The sequence below is a fragment of the Pseudorca crassidens genome, chromosome 20, assembly GCF_039906515.1.
Source record: "Pseudorca crassidens isolate mPseCra1 chromosome 20, mPseCra1.hap1, whole genome shotgun sequence".
Taxonomy (NCBI): Eukaryota; Metazoa; Chordata; class Mammalia; order Artiodactyla; family Delphinidae; genus Pseudorca; species Pseudorca crassidens.
The window spans coordinates 45,001,401-45,026,060 of NC_090315.1; the positions used below are offsets into that span (position 1 = coordinate 45,001,401).

Below are 24,660 nucleotides of genomic sequence, written 5' to 3' on the forward strand. Positions count from 1 at the left end.
TCTGTAGATCACATTTAAACATTGTTTTAAAGACATGAAATAATTTAGTATTTTTTTAAAGTAAAACCACCATTATAAAATAGAGGAACTTAAGACAAAGATCAAATCTGCTTCATATACAGGATGGGTCAATCTAATACACAATACAACATTAGTCCTTTCAAACAACTTCGCTAAGAAACAGCTCCCCTGTTTAGTGTTAAAAATAAAACAGTCTTCTTATTTAGAAAAATCAAGGTATCATTTGATTAATACAGCCCATTCTTCCCCCAATTTTATACTTGCTTGTCTTCATTTAGAAATTATAAATTCAGGAGAAAAGAACAAATTTTGTTATGGTATAAAAATCTTAGTCGGGAACAACAAATTACAAATATTTAATTGTTTTTGACAAACAATACTGTTTTCCTTCCCAAAATGTAAACATCTAGTAAATAAGACATATGTAACATTCCAAGTATAGAAACACTTAATGAAAGAGGTGTATTTTGGTATATTTGGTGGTAAGGTTTTTGTTTAGGTATAAAGCACTTCAGCAAAGAACCAGGCCATTATTATTTAAAATCTACTCCTTCACCCAGTTTCCTTGAGTAGAAACTCATAAATTTCTGTAGAATTTTGGCTAAAGGACCAGGCCACAGGAAAGGTCCTGTGAAATATCTAAAAGTCATTTGGCTGGAGAAGTGTGTTCATGAGATTTGGAGGCAGTCATTCATCACTTGGTGCTTGAAAGCATTCCTCAGCGGACTTCTTCCCTACAGTCTTCAGAGTAAAGCACAGGATCTGGGCTCCCGAAAGAGGTTGCTTCTGGCTGGAACACCTACCAGCAGGGCTTCGTTGCAGCCATTCTGCATGCAGTACTGTTGAAGCTCTGCAGCCGCCTGAGAGACCTTGATCCTCTCCACGCCGGCCTCCAGCTTGAGCTGCTCCACCAGGCGCTGCAGGGTGCTCACGCTGGCCCCCAGATTTTTTTTTTTTAATGCTTTCAGAGTAGAGTAACTATGTGAATCAGTGCCTGAATTTAATGGCTCAGACATTATTTTTACCAGCTTTTTAAAAAAATAGGAAATAAAAGTATTAAAGTATAGGCAGTGTAGTCATTATATTTTACCACTTTACCACAGTTGTTGCTCGGTTGGTGAATAGTCAATTGTAAGGTGGTATGATTGTCACGCTTAAATCTGACTCTCCAGCTCTTTGTATCATCGTCATTGTCATCTGCCTTCCGGTGTTGCTAAGCAGCATTTCACTACAGCTCCCGCTGAGAAAATTTGCAGCTGCCTGTCAGCTCTGACTTATCGTGTCTGTTTAATGAGAATTATGTTCATTATTTCTTTCCTGGCCCCTTATTCCTTCAGTTCACTGACCCCATATTATTTAGTAGGGTGATTTGTTTCTCCTGTGTTTATTATATCAGTTCCCTAAAGACTTTTTCATCCAGACTTTATGTTTTTGTCTCAGGATGCTAGTTGGAAAGGAAAATGGTCTAAAAACTGATATGACTTAAGCCTTCCCACTTATCTTCTTTTACTCCTAACTAAGGAATGGTGGTGTTAGGCTGATACAAAAGTGATTTGTCCCATTAAATTATCGTCAGCTGAGGTTAAAACATATCAGGACAAAAAGAAACACACACACAAAAAATTGAACTGCATTTGGTAGTCTTACTGCTAGTGATAATTTTGGTATATTATTTTGAAATACACACGTGTATGGATATGTTATAAGTAATAAATAAGTTATAAGTAGTTTTGTTAACATAATTAGGAAACAAGATTTTCAGCATAAGAAAGAGAGTTATAAACATAAAATTAAAGAACTTGAGTAGGGCTTCCCTGGTGGCACAGTGATTGAGAGTCCGCCTGCCGATGCAGAGGACACGGGTTTGTGCCCCGGTCCAGGAAGATCCCACATGCCGCGGAGCGGCTGGGCCCGTGAGCCATGGCCGCTGAGCCTGCGCGTCCGGAGTCTGTGCTCTGCAGCAGGAGAGGCCACAACAGTGAGAGGCCTGCGTACTGAAAAAAAAAAAAAAAAACTTGAGTAAAACTCCTATAATATTAAATTCTAACTGGAAGTGTTTATATGAACTCATAATTTATTTTTCTCTTTTTAAAAAGCAGGTATTTTCTAGCTCAGTCCACTGTCAATGCCAAGAAGCAATGACAATCCAGTAGCAAATAACTGTCCCCAGTACCAGATTATAGTTTCTAAATACTATCTCCTACAAAAAGAACACAAAACTCATTGGATTAAAGGTTCATTCGGGTCTAGGGCAGGAATTATACTGTAAGCCTCAGGGCATCTTGAAGCAATCCGAGGTTAACGGGCTCATGTCAGTGGCATTCAGGAGCCAACTTGGAGGGGCTCCTGTTGACCACAGGTAGGACAATTTGAGCATTACAAAGAATAATACCTACAGTGGATTAAAACATGTCAAGTCCCCTCCCACCCCCCTGAAAATCTCTTGTAAGACATGTTTGAGGTTGCTGAGGCATCAGTTCACTATTTTGTAAATTGATAAATGAAGGGAATGAATAAAGCATTTATCTTTCCCGTGTAACTAGTCAACAAAGAAATTTTTTTCTTTGTATAAGAACCACAGCTGAAAAACTCAAAAAGAGAACTAGAAAATTATATTTTGCAATCCCCTAATAACAATGGATCTAGGTAACAATCATCAATGTTGCTAAAACCATTAGGGGTACTTTATAATGAATGTATTAGGCCATTTGGCACTCAAACCAACTGTTCCTTTCTTCTCCCAGCATTTTATTACAAAAACTTTCAAATTTGAAAGAATTTTATAGTGAGTACCTGTATACCCACTACCTAGTTTCTACAATTAACATTTTATTATACATGCTTTATCACATATTTATCTATGTTTGCATCTGTCTATACATTTTATTTTTGGTGGATTTCAGGGTTAATGCAAATATCAGTAATGTCAACCTGAATATTTCAACCTGGACCAATTAATCTTTTTTTTTATTTATTTAAAAATTTTTTTTTTTATTTTGGACCAGTTAATCTTAACATCACCATGAGAAGCAGACATTATTATGTGCTTCCTCATGTAATGCCATAGGAAGTATGCCATACCACCTGGGAAGGGTTCTTCCCCTCAAAACCCCCAAACAATACAAAACAAACCCCCCAAAATGTGAACCTAAATCTGATCAAGGAAACTCAGGGTAGAGGAGCAAATTAAGTGCCATGAGGAAACAATTAGCCAAATCCATAATGTGGGAAATTCCATAGTACAAATGACCCAGCTTCTTCATCAAATAAATGGCATTAAAGAGGAGCAGGACTGTTGGGGACTTGAGTCATATCAACGAAATGCAGTGTGTGGATCTTGATTCAAACAAGCCAATTGTATGAAGACATTTTTGCGACAGTCATGGACCAGGTATTAGAAAATATAAGGAATTTTTATTGAGTGTAGTCGTGGTATGGTAGTTATATAAAAAACAAATCTTCTTATTTGTTAGAAATGCATATAGAAGAAAAAAAAAGAAATGCATATAGAAGTATTCATGGGTGAAAGATTAAAAATTCAATAAAGTGTGTTGGCAGATGGCATATTAGTATGTGAGGTGATGCAGAGATGAATGAGGCATGGAACGGTCTGTACTGATACAGAGCCCTGTTCCAATTTCCGAGTTCTTTCATTCTGCAAATATGTATTGAGAGCCTACTATGTGCTACATACTCTTCTGGGTATCAGAGACACGGCAGTGAACGAAACAGACACATATCTGTGCTCTCATGGAGCTTACATTTACATAGAGGGAGAGAGAGACGGTAAACAAGTAGGCAAAAACACACAGGGTGTTAGATGGTGATAAGTACCAGAGAGAAAAGCAAGGAAAGGGGATGATAAAGGGAGTGTGGTAAGGTAAATAGGGTGGTCATGGAGAAACTCACCGAGAAAGTGACTTTTGAGCAAAGATCTGAAGCAGGGAAGGAGGGAGCTATTGAGATACTTAGGGGAAGAGTGTTCCAGATGAGAGGGAGCATGCCTGGAGTGTGGAGGGATCAGCAAGGGCGCCAGTGTATATGGAGTGGAATGAGCAGATTCCCTTTTTCCTGGTCTTCCAAGAAACTGCCACAGTCTGCACCCTTCTATAACTGGATCTCTGTAATTGGCAGAATAGAAGGGGTTCTACGTGCTGTGGTCTTTTTCATATGATAAAATTTTTTAACATAAGAAACACGTGCTCATTGTAAAAACATTTAAGCAACACAGAAGTACAAATTTTTTAAAAGTAGGGACTTCTGATTAAGATGGTATATTGAACAAAAGTGTTTATCTGTTCCCTCTGGAAACCACAAGGACCAACAGAGCAGGAGAGGAGGAGACACATTAGAGAAGAGAATAACAATATTTGGAAACTGGAAAATAGTAGCTGATTCAGCAACTTCAGAAAATGGAAAGCTAAGTGCCTGCATGGAAGAAGTCAGGAAGCAAAGCACTATGCCTCAATAGAGCGGTTAAAAGTTTTTTGAAATGAAAAAAAGAAGCAAGTCACTTCTCCTTGCAGAACCCTAGAAGGACTGCGGGCACCAGATAAGCTCTAAAGATGGAGCTGAATTTAGAGCTTAAACCAGCTTGAGGGCTTCCCTGGTGGCGCAGTGGTTGAGAATCTGCCTGCCAATGCAGGGAACACGGGTTCGAGCCCTGGTCTGGGAAGATCCCACATGCCGCGGAGCAACTGGGCCCATGAGCCACAACTACTGAGCCTGCGCGTCTGGAGCCTGTGCTCCGCAACAAGAGAGGCCACAATAGTGAGAGGCCTGTGCACCGCGACGAAGAGTGGCCCCCGCTTGCCACAACTAGAGAAAGCCCTCACACAGAAACGAAGACCCAACACAGCAAAAATAAATAAAATAAATTAATAAACTCCTACCCCCAACATCTTCTTTAAAAAAAAAAAAAACCAGCTTGAAAGGTTCCACAAGAGGTAAACCCTTTGACTTCTTCCTTAACTTTGTACAACTACCTCCCCTCCGCAGCAGAAGACTGGAGGTTTATTCTTGAGAGAGGTTGAACCCAAATACTCTGAACTTGGGTGGTAGTAGCACACTGCAGAACGGGAGGATTAAGTCGATGCCTGCAGACTCAGCAGTAAGGCCTCAGCTCCCTTGCACTCAGTTGCCAGAATGTTGGCAGCAGGTTTGCACATCCCCATAGGATTATTGTGACAATTAAGTGAGTAAATACCTGTAATATGTTCAGAGCAGTACCTGGTAAATAGTAACTGCTTAATGTTATCACTAAATTAAATAGCTAAATAATTAAAACTGGTTGCCTCTAGAGTCAGAATCAGGTGGGGAGAAATGGGGTAGGGCACTGCCATTTTTCATTATAAACTGTCAGGAATATTTGGCTTTTAGAATTATGTAGCTTTATAAAAAATTTTAAGTAAAAAGTATAAGTGTCTCCCATTGTCTCCTCAATATACATAAATTCTAGAACAGGCATCAGTCACATAACTATCCTTGTGGCTGGCAGCCCCATAAAATCACAGGAAATGAATAGTAGGGGAGGAGCTGTTGTCCAAAGGGGTATAGTGGTTTCGTTGTTACAAGGTTTGGGGGAAAGGGTACTTCATAAATGACAATAACAGCTGGCTGTCAACACCAGTTAACAGCTCCCAGGTTTTTTTTTTTTTGCGGTACGCAGGCCTCTCACTGTTGTGGCCTCTCCCGTTGCAGAGCACAGGCTCCGGACGCGCAGGCTCAGCGGCCATGGCTCACGGGCCCAGCTGCTCCGCGGCATGTGGGATCTTCCTGGACCGGGGCACAAACCTGCGTCCCCTGCATCAGCAGGCGGACTCTCAACCACTGCGCCACCAGGGAAGCCCCCAGGTTTTTTATTTTACGTACAAACTGGAAGTTTCTTTCTTAACAAAAATAGGATCATACTACTTGTTTAGCAATATTAAATAGATAGAGAAGAGGAATTTAGAAAAAGTTGGAAGGCTAGATAGTGTTCTGTTCCAGCAATTTAACAGTATATTTGTGTGAAATAGAAGCTTCCTATAATCAAGGAGTGCTTTAGAAAACTCTTTGGAGGCAAAACAGGTGGCCCAAGATGGTAGATCCACCAGTTTCTCTGGGAAAAGCCAATGTCCTTAACTTCTAGTAATCAATAAGTTCTTAGGCAGAGAGGGTGGTGAAAATTGCCATTACCAGCATGGTTCATTACAGTAAGTGGAACTTTTAATAACCTTTCTAGTTTCCTGCCTTGCTCCAAAAGACAAGTGTTAACAAGCCGTTCTCCTGACTTTAAGCCTGCAATAAAGATTCTAGCATAGCATGTGATTTGCCCAGAGAGTTAAACATGCAAGCTTGCATATTTAGACCTATCTCAGCCATCCCATTTTCAAAATGATTTTTCCCTTTTGAGCCATTAATCCTAAATGTGCATGTGAGTGTGTGCACGTGCAGGTGTGTGCATGTGCATGTATGGGTATGTGTAGGCTGTCTTTTATTCAAATGTGTTTCTACTTAAGATGATTAATCCAAGCCCAGTTAAAATGATGCAGACCAAATTAATTCCATTTAAGGCTTAGTTGTTAGCCAAATGCTATGTAAAATCTTATATATGAATAATCTTAATCCTTTAAAACTATTGGATACTTTAAAAAATGACTCTGGATCGTTTGTGTAGATTGTTTGAGGACACTGAATTCTAAATAAAATTAATGCCTCTTCCCCCTTTCTTTGCTTACTAGAACTAGACTGTCAAAACGGGGGGAAGGAATCATTGAAGAGCAATCCTCATTAGGAGAAGCAGATCTAGGACACTCTAAGATGGTCAGAAAGTAACAAATGATTTTTCATTTTAATTTCCTGGCAAAATTCATGAAAAGTAAAGGAAGGTGGATTGGGGTATTAAAAGATCTGAGAAAGTATAAATGGGCTTTCTCATTTATTGACTGTATGGCCTTGAGCAGATCGCCTCTTTAAGTCTAAGATTCTTCATCTGAAAATGAGGACAAGAGTACATCCTAAAGTTGATAGGAGACCTAAGTGAGCTTGTGCATGTAAAATACTGAGCACCATGCCTGCTACATGGTAGCAGTTGTTCTTGAAGCTTCTTGCTATCGTGATGTTGATGAGGGAAAAGATGAGGAGGTAGATGTAAGATGTAAAGAGAATTTTGAGATGTTTTTTCCTTACTCCTCGCTGATTCTCAATTCTATTTCTGTGGTAGGTTGTGGACTTTGTAGCAGCAACCCTGCAGCGAGCATGTGCAAGCTTGGCCCACCAGGCAGAGAGCACTGTGGAATCACAGACACTGAGCATGTCCATGGGGCTGGTGGCCGTCATGCTGGGAGGAGCCATTCAGGTGAGTTGCAGATGTGAACCAAACTTGAAAGGAGGGAGAAGAGAAGAGAAAAATCTGTTGCTTCCCTTTCATACCCTTGTGAGAAATCAGAATGGATATTGCACACAGGAGAACCAGGATAAACAAGTCAGGTTGTTAATAAGAATTCTCTCCAAAGTGGAGGATAAGAAAACTGTAACACTTCCACCTTGTTACCTGGGTAGACTTCCCTATCAGTAAGGTAGGGCCCTTTCTGACCTGGCACAACCTGGATGTGGAAATACCTGACACAGTGTTTTGCATCTTTGGTGAACGCTAGATTCTCTGGCCCTCACTGCAGTGGCTATCCAAAGCTCAGCCCTTGTCCCTACTGTTGTAGTCAGGGGAGAACCTTTGTAACCGGCTGGTTGCTTAGGATTCCATGTTTTGAATAGTTTCATTTTAGCACAGGATCCATTGTTCAACTCATATCATGTAGCATGTTAAAGCTTTGTTTCTAGTGCATGTATCTTTTATATAATTTTAAAATTTATTCACTCAAAAAATATTTATTGCCTACTTGTTATATGCCAGATTCTGAGCTAAGGTGCTGGGAATAGAGCAGTGGACAAATAGACATGGTCCCTACGCTCATGAAACTCAAAGCCAGTGAGGGAGTCAGACATTAAATAACTATTTCAAAAAATATACTTAGAATTGAATGAAGTACCTCAAACGAGAAGTGGAGGGTACCAAGAGAACATAACATCTAACCTAGGCTGGGAAGGTTTCCACTGAGGACACACATACAAGTCTAAGCTAAGACTTATTGCATAGGAGTTTGGGAGTGTGTACAGTGCAGATGGAGGAAACTCTCCCAGTTAAAGAAACATCATGTACAAGGGCTGGGAAGCAGGAAAGAGCTTGATATACTTAAGAAACTGATAGAAGGCCTGAGTAGCTGAGTTTAGAGACCAGGGGTCAGAATAAGGTGGAAAGGTAGGCACATATGTGTGTGTGACATACCACATTAGGTTAGAAGACCGCAAGAAAGCAGAATAGGTTTAGTGCAAGTATTATGAAATCTGATCTGAAGTCAAATTGGACATAACTCTTAGCAATGAGTAGGGAAACCCTCAGGGAATGGATTTTTAAGTTTGAGGATTAAACTCTGATACTGATGCTTGGTATATTAGAATTTGACTCTCTCTAGGCTGTCCTTAAGAAGAAAAGAAATTTTATTGGGGCCTGTTGTTAATGTGAAACCCATTTCTTGGTAGATTTACTTAGCACTCCTAATTTTATATTTCCCAGGTAGTTTGAAAAAAACATGGTTGGTTCAGTTGCTAGAGTCATATTATAGTCCTGCTGTTTACAACTGTCAAGGAGAAGTTCCCCAATGGAATAGTTTTTCTTAAGTTATACTGTTACTGGATTTAGTTGAACTGATTGGTTTGTGTTTTTCTGGTAGAATATTGATTTGAATAGTCTTTATTTCCATAGTTGAGAGTGTGCTTTTTTTTTTGCTTTTCTTTTTTCTTATTTAAAAAATAGAAATATTTTTAAAATAAGAAATAGAAATAGAAATTCAAACCGTATCCCAAATGGAAAATAGAACACAGAAATCTCCATTTCCTATTTGAGAAGCCCATTGTTTGGGGGCTGGCTATGTAAATTAGTCATATTCTAACAGAGACTCACCTGACTGACGCAAATGTACATCCTTTACCTGTCCCTGCCCTTCCATGAGCCATCCTGACTCACTGATTATATCTTGATTCCTCTGACTTTGCACTTAAAGTGAACATAAACACATCACTCCTATACTTTTGCCCTAGACCTATTAATTTTTTTTCCATTTGATTCAAGGATTTATAAGTGGCTTCTATAGTAATGTTAGGTCTTCTGTCTTTGTATTAAAAAAAAAGTCACAGTTCTGAATTATGTTTTCAGATGATCATTGGCTAGGTTGTTGCTTCAGAGTCTAGAAGATTACATTGTGTTCAATACCTATCCCTGATAGGTATTGTTTCATTGTTTTAACTAATGAAACAGGATCTAACAGAATTTGAACGCTTCTTTCTTTCCTTTCTAATTTATGTAATTAAGATGATTATTAGAACATAGTGTCTAGAAAGAGGAGTTGATTTGGAGAAAGTGTAGGTTTAAGACTGCTAACTAGACAACCATATTTCTAAACTTATTTTTTTCTAAATGTCAGGATTGGTCACCAGTAAAAGTATGTTGGTAACTTGCCTGTCCCCTCAGGAAGCAGTTTCTGCATGATGTTCCAGGGCCCATAGTGTCCTCTGAAGCACTGCTGCGTGGAACAGACCTGATCTTGGTGGGGCTGGGACTTTGAACACAAATCTTGAGATCTCATGCCACTTTTTCTGAGAGTGTCATAGAATGAACTCATTCAAGAACTATTTATCAAGTGTCTCTTTTCCCTCATGGAGTTTACCTTCTAGTGGTTGTGATTAATCTGATGAATTCTTTTTTTTTTTTTTTTTGTGGTACGCGGGCCTCTCACTGTTGTGGCGTCTCCCGTTGCGGAGCACAGGCTCCAGACGCGCAGGCTCAGTGGCCATGGCTCACGGGCCTAGTCGCTCCACAGCATGTGGGATCTTCCCGGACCGGGGCACGAACCTGTGTCCCCTGCATCAGCAGGCGGACTCTCAACCACTGCACCACCAGGGAAGCCCTGATGAATTCTTAATTTTAAAAAAAGATTTATATTTCTATATCTTGTATGTTTACGTATGGCTCATTATAAAACAGCATGCTATGTGCTGACTTCAAACAAAAGTAAAAGTACCACTTGGAAAATAAATTCAGTGACATTGTATATAAGGACCCAGACATATAAGCTGCTCAACTAAATATCTGAAGAAACATAGATGATATACAGAAATGAGAACACAAAATAAATGTAAATGTTTTTCAGAATTAGGAACTTTTAGGTTAGCATTTTATTGCTGGAAGAGACTCTTGGATTCTTCCAAAATAGTGATTCTCACTTCAGTAGGGTAAGGCAGAATGAGGGTGTGTATGCCCCCACAGGGAAGCTTTGTAAAGTCTCATGTGGGGCTTTTTCAGTGTACACATGCCCTCCTCTGGCTGTCACCCGAGTTCTCCTCTGCTTCCCTGCGAAGACACACTCTCTCCCACCACCCAGCTGGTCCAACACCCAGTTTTTTTAATTTTTGTTTTTGATTTTTAAAATTTATTTATTTTTGGCTGCATTGGGTCTTTGTTGCTGTGCACAGGCTTTCTCTAGTTGCGGCGAGGGTGGGCTACTCTTTGTTGCAGTGCGCGGCCTTCTTATTGTGGTGGCTCCTCTTGTCGCGGAGCATGGGCTCTAGGTGCTCGGGCTTCAGTAGCTGTGGCACGTGGGCTCAATAGTTGTGGCTCGCGGGCTTAGTTGCTCCGCAGCATGTGGGATCTTCCCAGACCAGGGCTCAAACCCGTCCCCTGCATCAGCAGGCAGATTCTCAACCACTGCGCCACCAGGGAAGCCCCAACTCCCAGTTTTTTAATTTGAGAACTTGCAGAAGTTTATAACAACTCATCATCTAACTGTTCCACTCCTGACACCCTGAAAGAAATCACAGATGTGAGCTGACATAACACTGCTCATTCTGTTCCTGAAGCATTCCAGAAACTCTAGGAGCGAGGCAGCCAGATAAAGGAATCTGTCACTCACTTGTGGGTTGCTCCTTCAGGCCTCGGGGCTTTTACACAGAATTCTGAGGTCTGGATGTGAGATCTGTGCTGAGAAGCAGTGACAGGAGGAGCATTGAGGACTTTATGGTCACTTTTCAATTTTGATAGTGGTCCTTGGTGACCCTTGAAAAATAATTAATACTTAGTGCTTCAGTTTTGTCATCTACCAATTAAGTGAATATTACTTTATACCTCAGAAATTTTTTTTGAACATTTATAAACAAATAGTTGACACCTGTAGTCTTAGATTTCCCTGATTATTCTTACAGTGGGAAATCTGTAGGCTTATGAAGCTGAAGGAATACATAACTTTCACTGCCTTAGAAACTATTAGATTCAGAATCCACCTACCTGCCCATGGTGATTAGAGAAGTTACCTAGTTGAATAAGGTGAATCCCACAATGACTAAGAAGTTTGAAAACAGGGAGAAAAGGTGGTTGGGTTTTTTAAAAATAGACTTTATATTTTAGAGCAGTTTTAGGTGCACCGCAAAATGGAGCAAGAGGTACAGAGATTTCTTATATGCCCCCTGCCCCCACACACGCACAGCCTCTCCCACTGTCAACATCCAGACCCAGAGTGGTACATTTGTAGAATCAGTGAACCTACAGGGACACATCATCATCACCCACCGTCTGTGGTTTACATTAGGGTTCACTCTTAGTACTGTGCACTATGGGTTTTGACAAATGTATACTGACAGGTATCCCCCGTTATAGTGCTGTACCTAATAGTTGCACTAACCCCAAAATCTGCTGCCTATTCATCCCTCCCTCCCCCTAACCTCTGGCAACCACTGATCTTTTCTAGTTGCGGAGAGCAGGGGCTACTCTTTGTTGCAGTGTGTGGGCTTCTTATTGCAGGGGTTTCTCTTTTTGCAGAGCATGGGCTCAAGGCGTGCAGGCTTCAGTAGTTGTGGCACGTGGGCTCAATAGTTGTGGCTCGCGGGCTCTAGAGCGCAGGCTCAGTAGTTGTGGTGCACGGGGTCAGTTGCTCTGTAGCTTGTGGGATCTTCCCAGACCAGGGATCGAACCCATGTCCCCAGCATTGGCAGGTGGATTCTTAACCGCTGTGCCACCAGGGAAGTCCCAAGAATTCTTTGTATATTTTAGATAATTGTCCATAATCAAAACATGACTTTTGCAGATACTTTCTCCTAGTCTGTGCCTTGTCATCTCTTTCTCTTGACATTGTCTTTTGCGGAGCAGAAGTTTTTAATTTTAATGAAGTCCAGCTTATCAATTATTTCTTTCATGGATTTTTTTGGTATTTCACCTAAAAAAGCCATCGCCATACCTGAGGTCATCTAAATTTTCTGTCTTACGTTATCTTGCAGAAATTTTATAGTCTTGCATTTTACATTTAGGTCTATGATCCATTTTGAGTCAATTTTTGTGATAGTGTAAGGTCTGTGTCTAGATTCATTTTTTTGCATGTGAATGTCCAGTTGTTCCAGCACCATTTGCTGAAAAGTTGGTCTTTTCTCCATTGTATTGCCTTTGCTCCTTTGTCAAAGATCAGTTGACTGTCTGAGTTAGGAGTGACATCTGAGTTAAAATAAATCTGGGTGCAACTTCCTATTCTTGTCAGGTGGGCATTCCAGAATCCCAGTTCATCTCACAGACCCGAAATTGGGAAGGAGTTCAACCTTATTTTGCAGATTTGAAAACTGAGGTTCAGAGGATGGAAATAACCCTGTCAAGGTGCCACAGGGAGTTAGTGGAAGGATCAGGGAGTTGGAATCCAGGTCTCCTGGGGACCAGTCCAAAGCATCCTTCTTTGCAGTTTTAGGCATTGCGTCTCATTGTTGCAAAGTTCTGCACAGTGCTCGGCATCTACCCAGGCACTCAGTGCATCAAAAGGCAATTTATAAGGAATTAATTTATAAGGCAATTATTAGAAGGCAAGGGGGTGCCAAGGGCCATCAACTTGAAAGCACTCATTTGGGCATAATATTTGCTGAGAGGAGAATAAAGCCTGCTATAAAGAATATTTCCTTGGATAATTAACTTTGTCCACCGGTTGCTCTAACAACCATCAACAGAAATTTCATCCTTGTCTGGGCTGGGATCAGGAAAATTGGCAATGTCGGAGAAAGAGCAGTGGAAAGAAAGTCAGGAGGTCATGCCCAGTTCTGCCATTTCTCAGTTTCTGGAGCTAAACAATTTCCCTTTCTGGGTTGCCTGTAAACGGTGATGTCAGACTAAATAATCTTTTTTTTTTTTTTTTTTAAGGTTTTATTTATTTATTTATTTATTTATTTGGTTGCACCAGGTCTTAGTTGCGGCAGGCAGGCTCCTTAGTTACAGGAGGTGGGGTCCTTAGTTATGGCTCACAGGCTGCTTAGTTGTGGCAGGTGGGCTCCTTAGTTGTGGCATGCAAACTCTTAGTTGCAGCATGCATGTGGGATCTAGTTCCCGGACCAGGGATGGAACCTGGGCCCCATGCATTGGGAGCACAGAGTCTTAACCACTGTGCCACGAGGAAAGTCCTGAGGTCAGACTAAATAATCTTTGAGATCCTTCAAAGAAAAAAATTAGTTGACTATATTTGTGTAGGTCTATCTCTGGGCTCTCTATTCTGTGCCATTGGTCTATTTGTATCTTTTTAAGAAGAAATTGTTGTAACAGAAATGAAAAAGAAGGGGTGGCGGGAGGAGAGGCAGCGGCCAGGCAGCCCAGCTTCGCGAAGGCTCTCAGGCGCGCCGCGGCCCACAGGCACCTGGCATGTACCCGGCACGCGCCCGCGCCGCCGTCACGATGCCCAAGAGGAAGGTCAGCTCTGCCGAGGGCGCGGCAAAGGAGGAGCCCAAGAGGAGATTGGCGAGGTTGTCAGGTAAACCGACTCCTGCAAAAGTGGAAATGAAGCCAAAAAAGGCGGCAAGAAAGGATAAATCTTCAGACAAAAAAGTGGAAACAAGGGCTTCCCTGGCGGCGCAGTGGTTGAGAGTCCGCCTGCCGATGCAGGGGACACGGGTTCGTGCCCCGGTCCGGGAGGATCCCACATGCCGTGGAGCGGCTGGCCCCGTGAGCCATGGCCGCTGGGCCTGCGCGTTCGGAGCCTGTGCTCCGCAACGGGAGAGGCCACAACAGTGAGAGGCCCACGTCCCACAAAAAAAAAAAAAAAGTGGAAACAAAAGGGAAAAGGGGAGCAAAGGGAAAACAGGCTGAAGTGGCTAACCAAGAGACTAAAGAAGACTTACCTGCAGAAAATGAAGAAACTAAAAACAAGGAGAGCCCAGCTTCTGATGAAGCAGGAGAGAAAGAAGCCGTCTGATTAATATCAGACACCTGGTCCTGTCAGTGGTCCCTGTCTCCCTTCTTGTACAATCCAGAGGAATATTTTTATCAACTATTTTGTAAATGCAAGTTTTTTAGTAACTCTAGAAACACTTATAAAAAGGAGGGAATCCCACCTCATCCCATTTTTTTAAGTGTAAATGCTTTTCTTTAAGAGGTGAAATTGTTTGCTGGTTGTTTATTTTTTGGTACAACCAGAAAATAGTGGGATATTGAATATGGGAGGCTTTGATTGTCTTGGGTGTCAGCTTAACATTCCACAGATGGAGGGTAGCTTTTCTATCCTATAATACAAAGCATACTAACTGGCAGTTTGGAGTCAGTTGTGCATTTGATGTCTTAAACACTTTAAATTACTTCTCTTCCCATGTTGTTTTTGGTAGAATTGTTTCCTAAAGCAAACCATTCACCCCTCGATCTTGGCTTTCCTAGGCAGAATTTTGTGTACTCTGTAACATCTTTGGTCGTGGTAGTCCAGTTCTTCTAGTAACTGTTAATGTGCTGTGAATGATTGACAATTTGAGTATGTAGTGTATATGATATTAAATTGTGAATTAGTGGAACTTATGATGTAACAGCGTATCAATATTTGAAGATATTGGTACTTGATATCCTGTGAAGGAAAATTTGCCTCCAAATTTTAAGCTGGAAAGTGACTGGAATAACTGTTCAGAAAAGAATCACAACTACATAATTGTTTAGATTTTTGGTACGTATGTTGAGAACTGTGTACAAATTGAAATGTCTGTGTACTGATCCTCAAAACAACCAGTAAAATCTCAATCATGAAAGAAAAAAAAGGAAATGAAGGCTTCCATGTTGGCGCAGTGGTTAAGAATCTGCCTGCCAATGCAGGGGACACGGGTTCAAGCCCTGGTCCGGGAAGATCCCACATGCCACGGAGCAACTAAGCTCGTGTGCCACAACTACTTAGCCTGAACTCCAGAGCCCATGAGCCACAAGTACTGAGCCCACGCACCACAACTACTGAGCCCACGCACCACAACTACTGAAGCCCGTGCGCCTAAAGCCCGTGCTCTGCAACAAGAGAAGCCACCGCAATGAGAAGCCCGCGCACAGCAACGAAGAGCAGCCCCTGCTCGCTGCAACTAGAGAAAGCCTGCGGGCAGCAACGAAGACCCAACGCAGCCATAAATATATAAATAAATAAATAAATAAATAAATCTATTTAAAAAAAAGAAAATCAAAAAGAAGATACTTTTATACATACACTTTTATATACATATGTACATAAAAATGTACATATTTTTTACATACACTATAGATATAAGTAGATATTCCCATTTCAGATGCTTAAAGAAAAAACAAAGGTCCATGATACTACAGAGGCATTGAACGAAGTCTAGCATAATGATAACACTTGCATAATTATTCTAAAATGTGTTTTCCAGTTCCACATAGATTCTTGATAAAATTGACCCTTTTCTTAGGTGACATATTTTTATGGTGAAATTCTACAGGTACAAACCTGACATATACCTCAAGTTTTCATTTACTTGGGAGGAAAGTGGTAGAGAAAATGAACAGTAACAATCCTGTGGAAGTATAACATGAGAATATTGTATAGGTCCTGTGAAAAGAGTTGGTCAATTGATTGGTTGGTTGGATAATGAAGTGCATGAATGAGTAAGTAATAAATAGCCTGCCTTGTTCTAAAAAGGATTTAAGACATGCAAGGTTTTCAAATGCTCAAAGCTTCATGAAGCTTCATATGACAGTTTTTCCAGTATTCTCAAACAGAAAAGGATCGCCACTGATTCTTGTTTCTTCACTGACCTCTCGTGCACCTTTCCTAGTAAGGCATGATTGGAACAAAGCTTCTGGAGAGAATAAGATCTTACGTAGTTTTCACTCCCATTTTCTAGGAGAAATTCCCTTCTGCCAGTTATCATCCCAGTCCCTTCCAGACCTATGATGCCCTTGTATGCTAACCAGCTACTTTATAAGAAAAGCTTTATTCGTTCAAGTGAGACTGTGTAAGGTTTAGGTAAGAGCATGGACTCTAGAGCCAGACTTGTTTGCTTTTTTTTTTTTTTTTTGGCTGCACCGTGCGGCTTGCAAGATCTTAGTTCCCCGGGCAGGGATTGAACCTGGGCCCACAGCAGTGAAAGTTCAGAGTCCTATGGACTGCCAGGGAATTCCCAAATATATATATTTTTATGCTTTTTTAATTTATTTTTTATTTTTTGGCTGTACTGTGTTGCATGTGGATCTTCGTTCCCGGACCAGGGATTGAATGCATCCCCCTGCAGGAGCCAGACTTGTTGAGTTCACATCTTACCATCTTCTAGTTGTGTGACCTTAGACATGTTACCTAACTGTTCTATGCCTCAGTTTCTCCCCTGTTTACCCATCTCTTTCTCTCTCTCTCCTGCATTGGGTCTTTGTTGCTGCGTGCGGGCTTTCTCTAGTTGCAGAGAGCAGGGTCTACTCTTTGTTGCAGTGCACGGTCTTCTCATGGCAGTAGCTTCTCTTGTTGCAGAGCACGGGCTCTAGGTACGTGGGCTTCAGTAGTTGTGGCGTGTGGGCTCAGCACTTGTGGCTCGTGGGCTTTAGAGCGCAGGCTCAGTAGTTGTGGAGCATGGACTTAGTTGCTTCATGGCATGTGGGATCTTCCTGGACCAGGAATCGAACCCATGTCCCCTGCATTGGCAGGCAGACTCTTGACCACTGTGCCACCATGGAAGTCCCTCCCCCCATTTAAAATATAAATAATAATAGTAACTAGATCATAGGGCCATGAATATGTATGTGTATTTTTTGTTTATTGTATTTATTTTTAAAACATACACATAGCACTGTGTATCAGGCACTAAGTACTTTGCTAATATGAACTCATCTTTTTATGGCAAAAGGGACATGAAATTAAAAAATACAGTAATACAATAAAAATCAAAATATAAAAGAATTTCACCATACGACTGGTTAATGCAAATTAAAATAATAAGCAGCCATGTTTTGCCCATCAGATTGTAAAAATTAAGACTAATTTTATGCGGGGGAGTGGGGAGGGAAAAAAAGAGTAATAATTTGCATTACTGATATATGTTTTTTAACTTAGAAAAGTACCTGCACAATATTCAATAAATGTTAGCTGTAATTATTCGACCATAGTATGAGAGTACCAGACTCAGGCTATATGCTGGTTACACCAGGAACAAGGTTTCATTCCTACCTCTTTTTCTCAGGATCTGTTGCCTTGTGCTGAGGTCATATTAACATCCGCTATGTTAATTTGGATTTGGCATTTTTCATTTCATTTTATAGTTGAAGTCAAGTGAATTTGCCATTCTGAAGCAGTTGCTGCCTCTATTGGAGAAGGTCTCCAACACATACCCTGACCCTGTCATCCAAGAACTCGCCGTTGATCTCCGCATCACCATCTCTACCCACGGAGCCTTTTCCACTGAGGCTGTCAGTGTGGCTGCCCAGAGTACCCTGAACAAAAAGGATCCAGGAGGGAAAAGGGAAGAGCAGCAACAAACCAGTCATGAAAGATACAGCAATGTGTCTTATCACCACCTTGAACAACAGCGAAGCCATTGCACATCCAACCAAACAAGCCTGACACCTAATGCTCCACTCATTCCTCAGGAAGTCCGTGAGCCCAGCATCACTACAAACCAGAAATCAGGAAGCATAACCACAGAACAGCTCCAGGAGGCTCTTTTATCAGCTTATGATCCTCAAATTCCAACACGGGCTGCTGCCCTGAGAACTCTTTCTCGCTGGATAGAACAGAGAGAACCAAAAGCCCTTGAGATGCAGGAGAAGCTTCTCAAGGTGAGTAGAACACCACACACACGCATATGCACACACACACACACACACACGGTAAGACCACTTTCCAGGAGCCTTGACTTGTATCAAGCACTGTCCTAGGCCACCCTTGGGGAAATTGTAATTGTTCTATGGAGGCAAGACTCAGACACAGGAAAGACTTAGATACACATGAGACTCAATTGAACACGAGCAGAGTGTCAGAACTTTTACAGGCAAGAAACCCTGTGGACAGTCAGGAGAAGGAGAGAGTTGAAAATCTGGAGGAAGTAGATCTTGACATGGCTTCACAAACTAGTAAGGTTTGAGCCAATGAAAGAAGACCCTGAGCAAATTCTCAGAGCAAATTCCTTTTCTGGTAGATAAGGCCACTTTCAACACTGTGACCAGCCAAGATAAGCCACCTGTTTTTTCTGGGCCCCTTTCAGAGGGGCTTTGGACAGAACTGGGTCCCCTCCCCACTTTCCCTCCATCACAGTGAAAAGGCTGTTCTTTATATCGTGGATTTACATGGGAGACTGTATATGCTTAGTTGGGGATCTTTTCCCTTTTGTGGAAATTGTCCTGACTTCAGTATGGGTTAGAGATTAAGAGCCAAGGGTCTAGAGACGACTGATCAAATCGCAGATCATTTTCTTGGACAAAGTCACTTAAACTTTCTGAGCCTCAATTTTTACATCTGTAAAGTGAGGATAATTGTAACTGGACGCACTTTATGTTGAAAGATTTAAAATGAAATAATTTGGGAATTCCCTGGCATCCAATGGTTAGGACTTGGCGCTTTCACTGCCGGGGCCCCAGGTTCAGTCTCTGATCAGGGAACTAAGATCCCGCAAGCCGCACCGCACAGCCTACACAAATAAATACGTAAATAAAATAATCCATGTAAAGCATGAATTATAGTGGCAAGCACATAATGAGCACCCAATAAAGGTTTAGTAGTATAATTATTACTATTATTTTTTCCATATACTCTAGCCATTAGACTAAGAATTATAATTCTGATTGAAAACATTTATTTTTAGTCACTAAGGTTTTAGAACCAGTAGTGTAATGATAACTTCTGTTTATTGAGCCAGGCCCTATGCCTTTCAGACATTATCTCTAATCCTGGCAATGACCAAAATATTAACATTATCCTCATTTTATAGATGAGAAAACTGAGGCACAGAAATGTGCCAAGGATTTGCTGTCATTGAAATGTTGCTGAAAACCTCAAATTATATATCTCCTTTGAGTAATCATTAAAAATATGCCTTCACACACCTATTTAGATGGTTGATGCTATGAACATCTTTGGAGTTTTCTTTAGCTAACTTAACTTTCATCTGCTATGTATAATTGGTCATCAAGTCCTGTCAATTCTTTTTTCAAGAAGTCTTTCAAATCTATCTGTTCCACTTCATTCCCATGGCTACTACCCTGGATTAAGCTTCTCTTACGCCATACATGATTTCCACCCCTTCCAACCTGGCCATCTTCCCAACTTAACTAATCTTGAGCTCTCCCTAACATGCCACAGATATGGAGACCAGCAGTATCAAGTTGATATCAAGAATTGCTGTTCCTGTAAAGGACACATCAATATATATGGAAAGACACCCCCCCTCTTCTAGATACCAAGCAGGAAGGACATGGGCATATGGCCACTATCTTCCTCTGGCCCTTCTGTTAGGGCCTAAGCCTAACATGTCAACTGTCATATCTTCTAGATAAGCAGTACCCACTGCGGTTGATGTGCCCTGGTGGGTTCCTAAATTATGAGATGTGTTGAGAGTAATTTGTTACTGATGTCAGTTGAAGTGCTGAAATTTGCAAAAGATATTTAAAAATAGAACAGATTCAAGGTTATCCCAATAATATCTCCATCTTGCACTTGCATTTCCATACACTTTCTGAGTGCAAGAGAAAAGGATCAAATTATAGCAGGTGTGCCATTAATTGGACATAACCCCGAACCTGGCCTCTGTGTGTCAGGGCCTGTAGTCTGTCAGGTCATATCTAAGAATGGGCTATCCACAGTGGGCTATAGTGGAAAAAATGTTGAGGATTGTTCTTCCAGATTTTGGCTTCCATGCCTATTCTTGGTATATACTCAACAACTTCAAGAAGTTCTCCCCTATAATCGCTACCCTCTTTTAGCTATTGTAACAATGGGACTTCAAACCTATATACTGTTTTCCCCACAAGATTCTGAAGTCAGACCGATATCTCGCTACAACAAACAGGAAGAAAAGCATTTTTTTTTTTTGAGGCTGCTCTGAGGGTCTCTTAAATCTTGCTTGCTGTTTGTGAATCATATCACTACTGTGTTCTGTGGTTACAGATATTCTTGGAGAACTTGGAGCATGAAGACACCTTTATATATCTGTCTGCCATTCAGGGTAAGTTAGTCCTGGTTAAAGGACTTTGAGTTTGTGGACCAAAGATTATATCATGTATGTTTGCACAAAATCTCTAAATTCCTAGAGCCACAAGCTGTTGGACATTTTGTCCCTCTTCCTGTCTCCTAGCTAGGACTTGATTTCAGTCATGATAATAATATTCCTGGAGAGTTCCTAAAGGGGTCCTAGAGAGTTTTAGTATCTCATAATGATAAGGAAGCCTTTATTTATGCTTACTTATCATTCTATAGATTAAGTCCCATTTCCTCTAATTCAAGGAGGTAAAGAATGGCTCACATGTGAGCTCTCATTATGTTGGCCTTTTAGGAACCTGACTACCGTCACTGTGCACCTTTGTCCTGTCTTTGTATTTATTTATTTATTTATTTATTTTTGGCTGTGTTGGGTCTTCATTGCTGCACATGGGCCCTCTCTAGTTGAAGTGAGCAGGGGCCACCCTTCATTGCAGTTCACGGGCCTCTCATTGTGGTAGCCTCTCCCGTTGGGAGCACGGGCTCTAGGTGTGAGGGCTCAGTAGTTGTGGCACACGGGCCCAGCTGCTCCGTGACATGTGGGATCTTCCCGGACCAGGGCTTGAACCCGTGTCCCCTGCATTGGCAGGCGGACTCCTAACCACTGTGCCACCAGGGAAGCCCTGCTCTGTCTTTAAGCTAAAAGAATCTCAGGATATATAATATTTCATCATCAGAACATTTTTTGCAATAATTTTATTTCTCTTTTGTGATTCTTTGTTGTTCTCATCTCCATTAATTTGTGGATTTCAAATCTAGAGAGAGGCCTCATGAAAAGGGGTAAGAAACAGACACGGTGAGAAGGCAGAATTAGCTCACAGTTTCTCTTGGCTCCATCAGTGTGGTGTAGTCCTCAGGGGCTGGGGGCTGGAGATGGATCACCGGGATGCACCACCCTTTCCCCTGCTTCTCAGCTGTATGAACTTTGGCAAATTACTTAATCCCTCTGGGCTTCAATTTCTTACCTGTAAAAAGGGAGCTAAATAGGAAAGTAAAATGGTACAGCTGCTTTAGAAAACAATCTGGCAGTTCCTTGAAAAGATAAATGTAGAGTTGTCACTTGACCCAGCAATTCTAAGTATTCACCCATGAGAAATGAAAACATATGTCCACACAAAAACTTGTACATGAATGTTCATAATAGCCAAAAGGTGGAAACAATCCAAATGTCCACCATTTGATGAATGGATAGACAAAATGTGGTATATATTTACAATGGAATATTATTCAGCCAGAAATAATAATGAAGTACTGAGACATGTTACAGCATGGATTAACCTTGAAAACATTATAGGTGAAAGAAGCCAGTCACAAAAAACCACATATTGTATGGTTCCTTTATATGAAATGTCCAGAATAGGTAAATTTATGGAGACAGAAAGTAGATTAGCAGTTATCTAGGTCTAGGGAGAAAGGGGAAAGGTTTGGGAGGTGATAGCTAAAGGGTACAGGGTTTCCTTGTGGGGTGATGAAAACATTCTAAAATTGATTATGGTGATGTTTGTACAGCTCTGTTAGTATGCTAGGAACTACTGAATTGTATACTTTAAATTGGTGAATTTTATGGTATGTGAATTGTATCTCAATAAAGCTATCACCAAAAAAATAATAAAATAAAATTTAATGAGGATAAGCTGGGACAAAGTGAGAGAGTGGCATTGACATATATACACTACCAAATGTAAAACAGGTAGCTAGTGGGAAGCTGCTGCATAGCACAGGGAGATCAGCTCGGTGCTTTGTGACCACCTAGAAGGGTGGGATAGGGTGGGTGGGAAGGAGACACAAGAGGGAGGGGATATGGGGATATATGTATATGTATGGCTGATTCACTTTGTTATAAAGCAGGAACTAACACAACAATGTAAAGTAATTATACTCCAATAAAGATGTTTAAAAAAAATTTAATGAGGAGGAGAGGGATAAAACTGTCAGAGATTAAGGAGATTAAATATTATATGATAGATAGGATCCTGGAACAGAAAAAGGACACTAGAGAAAAACTAAGAGAATCTGAGTAAATTATTGACTTTAGTTGATAATGAAATGTCAGTATTAGTTCATTAATTGTGATAATGTACCATGCTAATGTAAAACTTAATAATAGGGGCAACTGGGTATGCAGTATATGGGAACCCTCTGTGTAACTTCTCAATAAATCCATAAATCTAAAACTATTCTATCATTCAAAGTTTATAAAGGGGGCTAACATTAAATGAGTTAATATCTTGAAAGTGCTTAGTGCATATTAAATGTTCGATATGTTAGCTATTATGATTTTAATGTTATCATCATCATCATATCACTACTATTTCTGTTGTTAGATTGCTAGGTAATAATGTGGTGATATGTGTAACTTCTCAGAGCTAAAGCTTGAGTAGGTCGATTCTGTCTGGTAGTTCCTGCTACATGATAGATTACTGCAACACCAATATTATTTATTTATTATCATGTATTATCACTCATTTATTATCATTCATGAATGTGTAGACAAATGGGGTTCAGCTGACCTGGTCTGGGCTGGGCAGCCCTGCCACTCCCTGCAGGTCGGTGGGCTGCAGTAGCTCTGCTACACCTGTTCCAGATGATCCCGGGTCCAGGGCCTCCCAGGGCGCATTTGTGTGGTGATGGCAGAAGTGTATGAGAGCAAGAATAAACTCGAGAGGCCTCTTCGGGGCTAAGCTTGGAACTGACAACCTATCGCTTCTGCCTCATTCTGATGGCTAAAGCAAGTCATGTGGCCCAACCCAAAAGTCAAGGGATGGAGAAATATACTCTGTCCCTTTAGTGGGACAAACTGCCAAGTCACGGAGCAAAGGACATGGATGCAGGGAGGGGTGGAGAATTGAAGCCGGTAATGCAGTCCTTCAGGCAAGGTTCTCTGTGAGCACAAAGGCACGTGCAGCTCCTTACTGGCTACTTATTTCTTGGTGTAGTTTGGGTATCCTCTATGCAGACCTGGAAGTTGAAACTTAAGAGAGAGTTCAGAGGGGAAAGTGTACAGCAATGAAGGCCTGAGCCTTGGAATTCATTCTTTACTCAACAAACATTTATCGTGCACCTACTATATAGTACAAAACACTTTCACAATGAGTTTCATGACTTGTTAAAAAACAAGAAGACATTCTTCAAAGGAGACAAAATAGGGCTTCCCTGCTGGCGCAGTGGTTGAGAGTCCGCCTGCCGATGCAGGGAACGTGGGTTCGTGCCCTGGTCCGGGAAGATCCCACATGCCGCTGAGCGGCTGGGCCCGTGAGGCCATGGCCGCTGAGCCTGCGCGTCCAGAGCCTGTGCTCTGCAACGGGAGAAGCCACAAAAGTGAGAGGCCCGGGTACTGTGCAAAAAAAAAAAAAAAAAAAAAAAAAAAAATGGAGACAAAATAACCAGTCACAAAGATAAAAGAACAGCTAGGCAGAGCAGAAGAGTGGAGCATGTCCAGAGAGAAAGTAATTACAGGCAGCTGAGAGGTCACAGAGACCAAGAACTGAGATAACCCTGAGGGCTCGATGGGACTCAGGAAGCCACATGACAATGAATGGCACTTATGGAAATCAAATAAATCAATGAGGCAAGAACCTAAAATGCTGATAATTAATAAGTCAGAAAACAAGTCATCCTGTACTTTTTCCAGGAAACTGTAATACTGTCAATGAGATGTTTCTCACTGATTTTTTTTTTTTTCTCACTGATTTTTTTTTTGCACAAGATTTTCAGGAAGCAGTGGTGTGTCATTCTCATACAGCCTCTTAGCTGATTAACCCACTGAGCTCATTAGCCTATAGGGTCTGCTATAAAAATCACAACTGTTGGTTTTGTGTTTGTTTTTACTACTTTTAATTGGTGTGCTAATCAGTTAGTAGCTAATTTGGGGATGAAGGACGTGGGAGATAGAGGTCTAATTTCTGTTCTCTGGGCCCCATGGCACACAAATTTGAATTAATTGATGTTTTTGGTGTTTGTAATATGCACTTAAAGGCCAAGGCCTTAGGTGAATTTCCCATTAAGAAAGGAAAGAGCTGAATTTTCCCACCTGCATTGCCAATTTCGTTTGCCCAGGCCTAAAACTCCAGAGCCAAGCCATTCTAGATGCCCAGTCAGA

The 24,660-nt window shown here is 41.1% G+C and overlaps 1 protein-coding gene and 1 pseudogene across 1 annotated transcript in view; one reads left to right on the forward strand and one right to left on the reverse strand.

The window, feature by feature from the left end:
• Positions 1-24,660, forward strand: part of TANGO6 (transport and golgi organization 6 homolog) — a 175,510-nt gene that overhangs the window by 52,888 nt on the left and 97,962 nt on the right. Inside the window, exons 12-14 of the mRNA XM_067718428.1 lie at positions 7,226-7,360; positions 17,633-18,148; positions 20,472-20,529. Coding sequence (XP_067574529.1) covers positions 7,226-7,360; positions 17,633-18,148; positions 20,472-20,529 — 709 coding nt within the window. The remainder of the gene's footprint in view (positions 1-7,225; positions 7,361-17,632; positions 18,149-20,471; positions 20,530-24,660) is intronic.
• LOC137215412 (guanine nucleotide-binding protein G(I)/G(S)/G(O) subunit gamma-10 pseudogene) lies at positions 473-1,037 on the reverse strand (annotated as a pseudogene).